Genomic DNA, 13,437 nt, shown 5'->3' on the forward strand with positions numbered 1-13,437 from the left:
GTTTATACCAAGCCAAAATAACAGAATATATATTATAAAATAAACCAAAAACTGTCTTGCTTATTGTGTGATTTTAATTTTTTTTTAAATTCAAAAAAATTAATTTTACGTACTGAGTATAAAATGCCACAATATCTTCTTATTTAAGAAGATATTCCTTGCTTTTGTGATAGCACAGTTGGGTAGCAAGCTAATTTAACCTGTATAATTTTAAGATGATGTCAAACATATTTTATTGTCAAATGTGCAAAGTCCTATTATTTTTGTTCCAAACATTTAAATAATTTAACTTTTCTTCCACAATCACATAATTTGATAAAAAATAACTATATAATGGTTTATATAACTATGCTTCACTTGCTATCCTTAGGCAGCTCAGATTATCTCCACAGACAAGAAGTTTTGTTTCAAGTAATGTGTGAATTCAATCTGTATTTACCTTAAAAATGAAAAGAAAATATAAGAATTTTCTAGTGCTCTCCACTTCTGAAATATCTCGGTTTAAAATTTTTAAATCAAATTTGTTAATATAAATTACAACTATATGCAGTTACAAATTACTTATGTATTTTTTAATTTACGAGCTCATTATTAATTTTTGATAACTTTTAAAGCAAAAATGGTATAGTTAACCAACAATATGAAGTGAGTTGAACATGAAGTGATGGATGAAGCAAAATAGCTAACTTGGAATGAACTAGATAATTGAGTGAACTGGAGTTATGATAAATGATAAACTAGATAAATGGAATGAAAGGAGTTACATTCACCAGAGTGAAATTCTAAAGGTCAATCACTCATTCATAGAATTAGTAATATACAATCAGCAATTTGGCTGTAATAATCTGCAGGTATGCAGATTACTCAGAATATGTGAAAGCAACTCAAAGAGCGACATAACGTAGAATATGGAACTAACAGAGGCTTACTGAACTCAAAACTCATGGATTTATGCCATGAAAAACATCAACATCAAAAACTTTTAAAAAATCATGTATTTCTCCAAATAGTGTCTGATAAAGGTAAGTAAAACATAAAATACTAAATCATAAAGTACAAAACCATTGAATGTATAAATAAATTAAACTATAGAAATTATAAAAGACAATTATTCAGGTACAGAAATTATTAAAGAAAATTTCTTGACAGATAACAAAAAGAGCTAACTCTTTTGTTTGTAAAATTAACAGAACTTTTAAGTATTCCACATTATCATAGTGACTCCAATATACTCAGCGATTAACAAAAGCTGATGAATCACAAGAACCAGTAAATATCTGAATTTTTAAAGGTAAATTATACCCAACAAGGATGACCACAACAGACACTCAAAGCAAACGGCTACCAATAAACCAGACATGAAGTGATCACTGAAGCTATCAATATTAGTCACAAGAAACCAAAATACAACAGAAAAATAATGAACAAAAGATACAATTATCTTTTGTTTTATTTAAAATATATATACAATGAAACTTGCCTTAACAGACACTTCCCAATAATGGACTTCTCTTAACATCAGACACTTTTAGATTCCCTGGCAGTTTTATAGTGGCATTAATGGATAAAATACTTCTCAATAATGGACCTTCCAAATAATGGACAGAGACAATGAATTTGCCAATAAAAACTTTTCAAACGGTTCTGAAAAATGGACAGCAGGAATGAAAATTGTAATTTTTCTTGTTTTATTTTATAATTAGTGTGACTATTTGTTTATCTGTTGTGAATCGCATCACTTCCTGCCTAGACATTGATGTTACTATTTCAATCAATCATCATCCAGCATGATTCATCATCAGTTATGTGTATATATTGTTCATGAATAAACCTGTCAATGTACAACACTCCCGCCTTCTCATTGACAATGGTGCCAACATAACAATTACTACAAAATCATCAGATTTATATGCCGAACCCTGTATTTATATATATATATATATAAATTATACTAGCAGACCCAACAGACTTTGTCCTGTTCAAATGTTGCAAATACAAAAATTTTTTAATTTTTCAAATAAACTGTAATAAATTGTTTGGACCATTTTGATGAAAAAATATGTAAAAAAAAATTATTTTTAAAATACCTGATGCCACTACACGTACAGTTATCACAACTTTACCTACGAGATCTTTCAGCATTCTATCGACAGCTTCAAGTGAATGCTTGTGAGCCATAGTGCATTCATCCCAGATAATAATTTTGCATTTTCTCAAAACTTCAGCCATGCCTGAATGCTTCTTTATGTTACATGTTGCTGTGTCTGAATTTGTGTGAATGTTCAACGGCAACTTGAGTGCTGAATGCGCAGTCTGCCCACCATCAAGCAAGGTTGCTGCAATGCCTGATGAAGCAATTGCCAATGCAAAAACGTTTCCAAAGTTGCCACACTATTTCTCGCTCCTCCATCTGCTCGATGCGGTTGTATTGGTAACATGTGTTAATTTGTTGCTCCTCATTACCCATGAAGTAATTAGCAAAAATTTTGGATCGGCATCAGGCATTGAGAACAAAGAACCAATTTATTGGTTCTGAATCACACTTGGCCCTGAATTTTAAATGTTGATTCAAAATTACGACCATGCTCATTCTGAATGATTTTTGTCATCTGGAAGCAAGAATTGAATTTACAAATTTTACACAAAAACAATTTCAATTGAGATGTGGCTCCAGCTAATAGTGTTTTCAATGGTTCTGGCGGCAACTCCAAATGGTAGAAGTGAAACTTTTCCTGATGCGCAGCAAAGACTGGGTGATTCACCTTTGTATTTAAATGCATGACAGTGTTGGCGTTCTTTCAGATTGCCAATGACAATTATTGCATGTGACGAATAGTCTATTTCCGACTCATATTTGAATGCAAGGCGGTGAAAGTGATGCACATGTCAATGCGCGACATTCTTGCATGCGCTGTCAACCATGTGCTCTGTGTGCGTCAGTGACTTGTTGACATGCCTCCTCTCTTTGTCTCAATGCATTAGCTCGAAGACATTCATTGTGATGCTCTCAACTTTCATTTGCACATGTGTTTGCAACCTGGTCTCTTAAATTTGCATTGTCTGTCAACTGATCTTCTGCCGTTCTATTTAAGTGATGGTTATGGACTATTTGTGCATGCCGTGTACATCGTAAAATTAATAGTTAGGGTAATTAATAAATTTTCATCCACGTTGCTGCTAATTTTCACTTAGATCATTCTAAAAAAGTAGCTCCTACATTTTTTTTTATTTATTAATTTTTAAGTTTCATAAGCATGTGATAGCTCAATTAATCAATTAATAAAAAATTAAAGCACTATTAAAAAAAGCAATGTAGTTAAAATTTTAATAGAAATTTTTCTCATTTTTCTCTATTTTCTCATTCTTTATTTTAACATTTATTTTACCAAATTTAAGATAATTGTAAATTAAAAGCAATTTTTAAAACTTTTTTATAAAATTAATCTGCTACAAAAATTATAACTTCATGATTTAAATATACTTTAAACTATAATTATTATAAGTAACATATTTTAATTTTATAAATGATATAATTTATTTTACAAGCTTACATTTTTATTTTCAAAGAGCCTTTCAATACTTCATAAGTTGTATAGAATCAAATGAAAACTGACAATTTAAATTTGTAGGTTAAGTTGATTTTTATTGAATGTATGTGTGTACATCATTAAAATTTATGAAAAATCATGTAAAATACTCCACTTAAATACTGCACCTTACAAATTTGCACAATGTATATTTTTTAATAACACTTTAAAACGTTATTTCAATAAATAATATATAATACTCTCAATAAGCGCACAATTCTAAACGCGATCGCAGCACTGCCTACCGGATCCAATTGTGAACCTTAACCATCCCAAGATCAACAACAACACATAAATAAATAAATTAATTAAAAAAACATTATCTATCGGATCAAATTGTGAATCTAAACCATTCTTAAATCAACTTAATCACACACACAAAATTTCATCAAAATCAGTCCAGCCGTTTAGGAGAAGTTCAGTCACATACACACGGACAGAAGAAACATATATATATATATATAAAGACACTTTACTAGATCAATCAAAAAACAGATTTACTCGTATCATCAGCTACATTATATATTGATCTTAAATTGCATTACAAACTTGTAAAATATAATAACAAATCATGCATTTATTTATTTTATTTAAAATTGAAAGCTTTAATCCTTTTTTTTTATTTTAAACTTTTATTCAGTTACATAAAAAATTAAAACAAAATTTAAAAATACAGAAAATTAACATTAAAAAGTAAATTGTGAAACTTTTTACATATGCAGCAATATGACGTCAAGGCATAAAAATCTAATTAAAATGAAAAATCTAATAAAAATTAAAAATTCAAATTATTCATTAAAATGAATATAATATGCGCTCCTGCATATAAAATAGAATAAGGTAAGACATCCTACTTTATTTATTCTGTGCTTTGGTTGATCTAAAAAAATAAATATATTTGTATGTAGTACAGAGGAGTATGATTCTTAAAAGAATTAATTTTAAAAAATATATATATATATATATATATATATATATTACAAAACTTACTTTAGCCTATGATATAAATTTACAGATAATTCTTCTTTAGCTAAAACACATCTCCTTCGAATATCTCTAAGTTGTTGATGATTCTTGAGCATAACTTGTAACTGACGTCGATGACTAGCACAAAGATCTGGTAGAATACTCGCATCACCAAGATTACTGGCTCTAGTCTGATTTTGAAGGAATGCCTGAAAACAATGCATACATTAAAAGACATATTCAGAATAAAAAAAAGACAAACATTAATAAATAAGTTACACCAGTTCCTATTTGAATATCACTTATTATTTATAAATCAACAAGCTCTTGACATTAACTATTGACAAAAAACATACAGCTGAATACTTTTTAACAGGTTTATTTTTATTTTTTTTTTTTTATAAACCTAACAGACAAAATCTTGTCTACGCAAACATAACCTTTTATATAAAATCCTTCAATTTAAAGAAAAAATACAGAGGCAGTTTACTCTTTTGTTTAAAACAAATAAATATCCATGAATTTAATACATTTGCATAAATATATAAATAAGTATAAAATATAAATATTGTTCAATGAATTCCACATTCTTTCAACAGTTGTAGTTAGGAGTGCTTGATTACAGCCAACCACAGTCCATTGGGCCGGCCTCTGTGGCACGAACAGTAGCATCTCAGCCTTTCATCCGGAGATCCTGGTTTCAAATCCCAGTCATGCATGGCATTTTCACACACTACAAAAAACATTCATCTCATCCTCTGAAGCAATACCTAATGATGGTCCCAGAGATTAAACAAAAAAAAACCACGATCCATTGAATGAGAATGAGCAGTTTGGTTGGACACACTACATGCCTCTGTTATCACCACATAATTATTTTCCTTTTGCAATAATCAGAGATCTTTATTTAAAAGTTTATTCAATAATTACATGAGTTAAGTTAATTTTGTATTCGCTATTTCTGCCTTTTTATTAATACGTACTAAACCATATTCAAATATAAATGCATATAATTCATAATTACAAATTCATCATGAATGTAAATTCAAAAAATATTTTTAATTTACATTACAAACCTGGCAAAAATAAAATGAGAGAAGATGAAGATTTGATACTTTCTTATGTTGGGTAAAGTATGGACTATATTAATGAGAAAACACAAAATCTTGTTTAATAACAAAATGGTGAGATTAAAATACTTTACCATTACATCCAACACAGTTGAAACAAAATATATTCTAACAAACATTTATAGAACAGATTTTTGAAAGACCAGATTTAGTAAATTTTCTCAGAGCTTATATTCCTAAAAACACCATGAATATAGAAAACCATAAAAAGATAGACAAAAAGATACACAAATGATAGCTGAAATGTAGAGCACAGTTGATTGTAACTCGCAAATGAAAAGAAATAATCAAATTGAACAAATACGGCATAATAGTGCAACTTATGCGCAACAAAAACTTACATTATTTTCCCACATAGTCCATCATTTACAGTTACACATTTCTCCGAAAGGTGAATCAGTTTTCTCATTCTGTCGATGAAGAATGCTGGCAGCCTTCCAATGATCCATGTCATCACATGCATTCTTCAGTTTATAATCTGTGATGAAATGAATACGCTTAACAATCCCTCTTAAATTGTAGAAAGAAGTATAGTCAAATGGCATAGAATGTGGTGAATCCAGAGGTATGGAATATGTCCAAATTTCAACTTCACAACAGTCTCAATGGTTCCACTTGGTGTATGCGACTGAGCATTATTGTGCTACAGAATTGTCAGCTCCATGGATCATTGAAAACAATACACACATCTCCTAAGGTGTTTTAATATCTCCACACATCACCAAAATTTTCAATTGACCTGGCTTCTCATGCATAAGTTTGGAATCCTAGAACACTCAAAGTGAGGCCCATTCTCAATATTTGCTTTACTAGCTTCTAATGAACAAATTTTTATTGTCCACCAATTCACAGTACTTTGATCAACAGTTTCATCACCACCGGTGGATGTTAGTCAACAACAGATGTCATTAGCATTAACACTTTTCTGCTGTTAAAAATTCAATCGCTGCACTTTGTTTTAGTCACGTTACATAGAAAGTGTATGCAACTCCATAGCAATGGCGAATGACAAAAAAAGGGCTACAATATATATAATAATAATACAATACAATAATACTACAATATATTCTTCCTTAAATTTTTAGTTTTATTAATACTATCGCTTATAAATATATACAATTAAACTCTGTTATAATGAATTCAAGTGTATTATTTTGTTAAATCTACTTTTTGTTGCAACTGTAACAAGCAATAAAGTGCCCAAAGAATAGATGAAAATATATAGAAAATTCAACTATAAAGTACTTTGGGTAAGAAAAAACATATCGAAAATTAATATTATAAGCATACAGGCCATTAAAAGAGTTACGTAAAACTGATAAAAATGCTGAAATATGAACAAGTAGAGGAAATGACGTGGTCGCAGACAAAGAAATGTATATTTCTAGGAACTTGACAACATTAAAAATTAGAGATAACAACAAACAGCTAAAGTGGTTAAATAGAAATTGCTTTTATGAAACATTGCGACCACAGCAGATAAAAATAATGACAAAAATAATTTATAAGTAATTAATAATAAAAAATAGTTTGTTGAAACCAATTTCTGCCGAAATTACATTCAATTAATGAATTTAGATAACTTACATAGAAGTAGAAAAACCTCTCCTAAATGATCATTCATAGTTTGGTAAAATAGTGGTTGTTTTGGGAGGTGGTCATTTTGAGAAGGAATCTTAAAACATATACCCTGGTACTGTTAGTAGGCCTACAGTAGAAATGGAGAATGTTTTTATACTGTAAAAGTTTACGGATTATTTAAGAAAGCTAGTTTCTATGGAACGTTCCTAATGTAGTTGAATGTACTGTTCAACAAAATGCAGTAAGAAAATAATGTTTAATACAGTATATCCAACACTCAATTAAAAAATTTACATTTAATATGTTTAAAATAATGTTTACTGATTAAAAACAAGAAAATTAATTTTTTTTAAATAATTGCTTTCTTTCTCCGCTAGTATTTTTTGATTATGAGATTTTTGATTTGATTTTCGGCCTTCTGAAATAAATCCATTGGTACATTTATGTTTTATTGAGACACCATTTTTTTTTTTTTTTTTAAACAACACAACATGTAAATTTTCACCTAATGAAGACGTCAAAGTGCTGTACTCTTCTGTTTCTTCTTCATCATTTTCATCTGGGTTTTCGAGCTCAACAATTTCAATTACTGATGCAAACAAATTTTCCTCTGTTATCAGTTTCAAAACAACCTCCTACAAGGCCACCACCCATTTTGGGAAAGGCTCTCCCAATCAATGTAGTGGTGAAAGTTTGGGCGGCCATGTAATATTGCAAAGAGGCAGGGAGGCCAAGGTATTTGGGATGCAGTTTTGAGCCAGGTCTGTAACGGAGAGGAACGGTGATCTCATGCACACGTTCTAAATTTCGAACAGTTGCCCATCTCCCACCTGCAGAAGAGGCTTTACAGCCTTGCAATGGAAGCATGGCAGCAAGAATGGCATCCCACAACTAAGGGAAGATCCTTGTATAAGTTTATATAGGATTTGGGGGGATGTATGCTTCACCTTCATTTTTAAGGGCAACAGAAGCCCAAGTTAATGTTAATTTGAACCAATATTTGTTTCGGTTCCGCCTGGCAGCTGATAAGCTGTACATCTGCAGGGAGGTCCAGTCAAACGAACACATGATTTTCGACTGCCCAGCTCTTGGGGGCCAGAACTCAGGCCACCTGGAACTTAGAGGTCATGAGGATAATTGGCCACTCACAAACGGCGAGTCAATGTGGCAAGAGTCGCATTGTCGGACCATGTGGGAGTTCCTTGATGCGGTTGCTTTGTTCAACTGACATCAGTAGTTTACCTACGGGAAAATACTCCTACCATGCTGCTGTAGGAATCTAACCGAGAGATATAGCTGGCTACTAACCAGATTAATGCTCCAAGTGCTTTAATGGTGGACAGGTACTTGCTGGCATTCAGCGGCCTAGGCGTAGCAGCAAATTGCTGGTTTTGACGAGATAAATTAATTACTGATAGTCATATATGTTTTAGTAGTTGATGTGGTGCACCTACCCATTTTAGTGATGTATGACAAGTGGGCAGTGGGACACGCAAGCGAGTGGTGTATGGTACCACGCTTACTCCATTCACGCTTTTAGGTTAGCTTTAGGAGCTAGTCAGAGCACTTGTAGCTAAACTGTTTCACAGCTCAGTAGCCGTTTATGGCGCAAATATTTGGTCTTATGCTTTAGGGCACCTGAATGGGGCGGTGGCAGGAGAAATGCCAAGCAAACCAACCAATTCCCAGTTATCATGTTCCAAGGTTATCGGAATGTCTATATCACCAGTAACAACATCAATTCCTGCATCCTTTCCAAGTTGCAGTACTTGCTCCGTTTCTTCAGTACACTCATCCGTTAATGTTTCAATTGTGGTAGTTAAAGCACTTAGTGACTGTTGATGCTCTTGCCAAATCCCATGATGACCTTTTTCCAGTTTACTGCATCAGATACAGTAATATGTTTAGTTAAGTATTTTACATTTTCAGATTCGTCCATTCTTGCAACGATGGCTGAGAGAATATAGCTACAATAAAAGAGCTGGAATGATTGAAAAATTCCTTGATCTGAAGGTTGTAACTTGCTCGAAGTGTTAGAAGGAAAAACACAAGTTTTGCATGTGATAATTCAGTTAGGTATGACATGTTGCATTATCTAACAGCATATAATGGTTCTTCTGTCTTATTTTCATTTTATCATTCAATTTATTTACCCAATCTAGGAAAACTGGGTCATCATCCATTATTTTTTCTTTGCATACCAGTGCAAAACTACTGTTAAAATGTCTTGTCTTTGAAAAACACCTTGGTCTAAGGGCCTTGTTAATTACAAATGGTCTTTCTTTTTCGCCAACAGCATTCATTCACGCATTCAAACATTACAGTTATACGTCCTTTACTTAGCCCACCGATGCACTTTGAACCTTTAACTTCTAACGTTTTATCAGGTGCGGCACTGAAAAACTGACCGGTTTTGTCCAGATTAAAAACATGTAAACCATAATCATTGATTATGTCTGGTATTCTTAACACAATAACATCAGTTTCACTGACACAGGCACTTTCTCCACTTATCACATAAAAAACAATACTGATTGTTTTGAGTATAAAACTTATGAAGCCAACCATCACTAGCTTTAAATTGCTCAACGCTTTATCTTGTTACCATGCCCATGATCAGTAATCCTCCACTGCGTGCTTCATTAAATCATGCAAAAGTAAGCTCATTAATTTATTCAAATTCTCGTGAACACTCCAATTTTGAGTATTTATTTCCGTTCTTAAACCAAATTTGTTGAATCTCAGTTTTTCCACATTTGTATTAACTGTTTACTGCCAAAACACCATTGGGAAAGACCTTTTTGACTGTCCTTTATCGCATTAATTCACACCTCCAATATTAAAACAGACTGTTTAAAACCCTTTTGTGAAATTTTAAAATGGTTAAGTGTATGTAAGTACAAAAACTCTACACGATAACACAGCACAGCACCAGAATTTTACAGTTGAACGAACACATACGGTTAAGATTTTACACTTATATACTTTTACAACTTATAAGCTGTATAGTAACACAAACAATAAAATTAACAGTAACAAATTTATTACAGTATTATTTCATAGGCAGGAAATAGATTTGTAAAGAAGTTTTATTAAAGAGAATTGAAGGAATATATGCATCATTTTATATATAAGATTCATCACTTTATCGTACTAGGCGACAGTCTGCCGGCTTAATTTTTTTTTTTTTTTTTTTGTCTTCAGTCACTTGACTGGTTTGATGCAGCTCTCCAAGATTCCCTATCTAGTGCTAGTCGTTTCATTTCAGTATACCCTCTACATCCTACATCCCCAACAATTTGTTTTACATATTCCAAACGTGGCCTGCCTACACAATTTTTCCCTTCTACCTGTCCTTCCAAAATTAAAGCGACTATTCCAGGATGCCTTAGTATGTGGCCTATAAGTCTGTCTCTTCTTTTAACTATATTTTTCCAAATGCTTCTTTCTTCATCTATTTGCCGCAATACCTCCTCATTTGTCACTTTATCCACCCATCTGATTTTTAACATTCTCCTATAGCACCACATTTCAAAAGCTTCTAACCTTTTCTTCTCAGATACTCCGATTGTCCAAGTTTCACTTCCATATAAAGCGACACTCCAAACATACACTTTCAAAAATCTTTTCCTGACATTTAAATTAATTTTTGATGTAAACAACTTATATTTCTTACTGAAGGCTCGTTTAGCTTGTGCTATTCGGCATTTTATATCGCTCCTGCTTCGTCCATCTTTAGTAATTCTACTTCCCAAATAACAAAATTCTTCTACCTCCATAATCTTTTCTCCTCCTATTTTCACATTCAGTGGTCCATCTTTGTTATTTCTACTACATTTCATTACTTTTGTTTTGTTCTTGTTTATTTTCATGCCATAGTTCTTGCGTAGGACTTCATCTATGCCGTTCATTGTTTCTTCTAAATCCTTTTTATTCTCGGCTAGAATTACTATATCATCAGCAAATCGTAGCATCTTTATCTTTTCACCTTGTACTGTTACTCCGAATCTAAATTGTTCTTTAACATCATTAACTGCTAGTTCCATGTAAAGATTAAAAAGTAACGGAGATAGAGAACATCCTTGTCGGACTCCCTTTCTTATTATGGCTTCTTTCTTATGTTCTTCAATTGCTACTGTTGCTGTTTGGTTCCTGTACATGTTAGCAATTGTTCTTCTATCTCTGTATTTGAACCCTAATTTTTTTAAAATGCTGAACATTTTATTCCAGTCTACGTTATCGAATGCCTTTTCTAGGTCTATAAACGCCAAGTATGTTGGTTTGTTTTTCTTTAATCTTCCTTCTACTATTAATCTGAGGCCTAAAATTGCTTCCCGTGTCCCTATACTTTTCCTGAAACCAAATTGGTCTTCTCCTAACACTTCCTCCACTCTCCTCTCAATTCTTCTGTATAGAATTCTAGTTAAGATTTTTGATGCATGACTAGTTAAACTAATTGTTCTGTATTCTTCACATTTATCTGCCCCTGATTTCTTTGGTATCATTACTATAACACTTTTTTTGAAGTCTGACGGAAATTCCCCTTTTTCATAAATATTACACACCAGTTTGTATAATCTATCAATCGCCTCCTCCCCTGCACTGCGCAGTAATTCTACAGGTATTCCGTCTATTCCAGGAGCCTTTCTGCCATTTAAATCTTTTAATGCTCTCTTAAATTCAGATCTCAGTATTGTTTCTCCCATTTCATCCTCCTCAACTTCCTCTTCTTCCTCTATAAAACCATTTTCTAATTCATTTCCTCCGTATAACTCTTCAATATATTCCACCCATCTATCGACTTTACCTTTCGTATTATATATAGGTGTACCATCTTTGTTTAACACATTATTAGATTTTAATTTATGTACCCCAAAATTTTCTTTAACTTTCCTGTATGCTCCGTCTATTTTACCAATGTTCATTTCTCTTTCCACTTCTGAACACTTTTCTTTAATCCACTCTTCTTTCGCCAGTTTGCACTTCCTGTTTATAGCATTTCTTAATTGCCGATAGTTCCTTTTACTTTCTTCATCACTAGCATTCTTATATTTTCTACGTTCATCCATCAGCTGCAATATATCGTCTGAAACCCAAGGTTTTCTACCAGTTCTCTTTATTCCGCCTAAGTTCGCTTCTGCTGATTTAAGAATTTCCTTTTTAACATTCTCCCATTCTTCTTCTACATTTTCTATCTTATCTTTTTTACTCAGACCTCTAGCGATGTCCTCCTCAAAAATCTTCTTTACCTCCTCTTCCTCAAGCTTCTCTAAATTCCACCGATTCATCTGACACCTTTTCTTCAGGTTTTTAAACCCCAATCTACATTTCATTATCACCAAATTATGGTCGCTATCAATGTCTGCTCCAGGGTAAGTTTTGCAGTCAACGAGTTGATTTCTAAATCTTTGCTTAACCATGATATAATCTATCTGATACCTTGCAGTATCGCCTGGCTTTTTCCAAGTGTATATTCTTCTATTATGATTTTTAAATTGGGTGTTGGCAATTACTAAATTATACTTCGTGCAAAACTCTATAAGTCGGTCCCCTCTTTCATTCCTTTTGCCCAGCCCGTATTCACCCACTATATTTCCTTCCTTGCCTTTTCCAATGCTTGCATTCCAATCTCCAACTATTATTAAATTTTCATCTCCTTTTACGTGTTTAATTGCTTCATCAATCTCTTCGTATACACATTCTACCTCATCATCATCATGGGCGCTTGTAGGCATATAGACGTTAACAATCGTTGTCGGTTTAGGTTTTGAATTTATCCTTATTACAATGACTCTATCGCTACGCGTCTTGAAATACTCCACTCTCCTCCCTATTTTCTTGTTCATCACGAAACCTACTCCTGCCTGCCCATTATTTGACGCTGAGTTAATTACTCTAAAGTCACCCGACCAAAAGTCGCCTTCCTCTTCCCACCGAACCTCACTAATTCCTACTATATCAACGTTTACCCTATCCATTTCCCTTTTTAAATTCTCTAGCCTACCAACCTTTTTTAAGCTTCTAACATTCCACGCTCCGACTCGGCTTAATTAGATAAACTGTACATGTTTTTATGATAACTGCTTCTGTACAGTATGCATGTACATAATTCATTATACAATGGATATTAAAATTCCAAGAAAGTGGTCATATTATATAGAATCTAACCTAAA

The 13,437-nt window shown here is 32.6% G+C and overlaps 1 protein-coding gene across 5 annotated transcripts in view; it reads right to left on the bottom strand.

Moving 5' to 3' along the window:
* Positions 1 to 13,437, bottom strand: part of Atg17 (autophagy-related 17) — a 99,987-nt gene that overhangs the window by 44,150 nt on the left and 42,400 nt on the right. For all 5 annotated transcript variants that reach the window (XM_075357102.1, XM_075357103.1, XM_075357101.1 and 2 more), the window contains exon 8: positions 4,578 to 4,762. In XM_075357102.1, the coding sequence (XP_075213217.1) occupies positions 4,578 to 4,762 (185 nt within the window). The remainder of the gene's footprint in view (positions 1 to 4,577; positions 4,763 to 13,437) is intronic.

The sequence above is a fragment of the Lycorma delicatula genome, chromosome 2 (assembly GCF_047948215.1).
Source record: "Lycorma delicatula isolate Av1 chromosome 2, ASM4794821v1, whole genome shotgun sequence".
Lineage (NCBI taxonomy): Eukaryota > Metazoa > Arthropoda > Insecta > Hemiptera > Fulgoridae > Lycorma > Lycorma delicatula.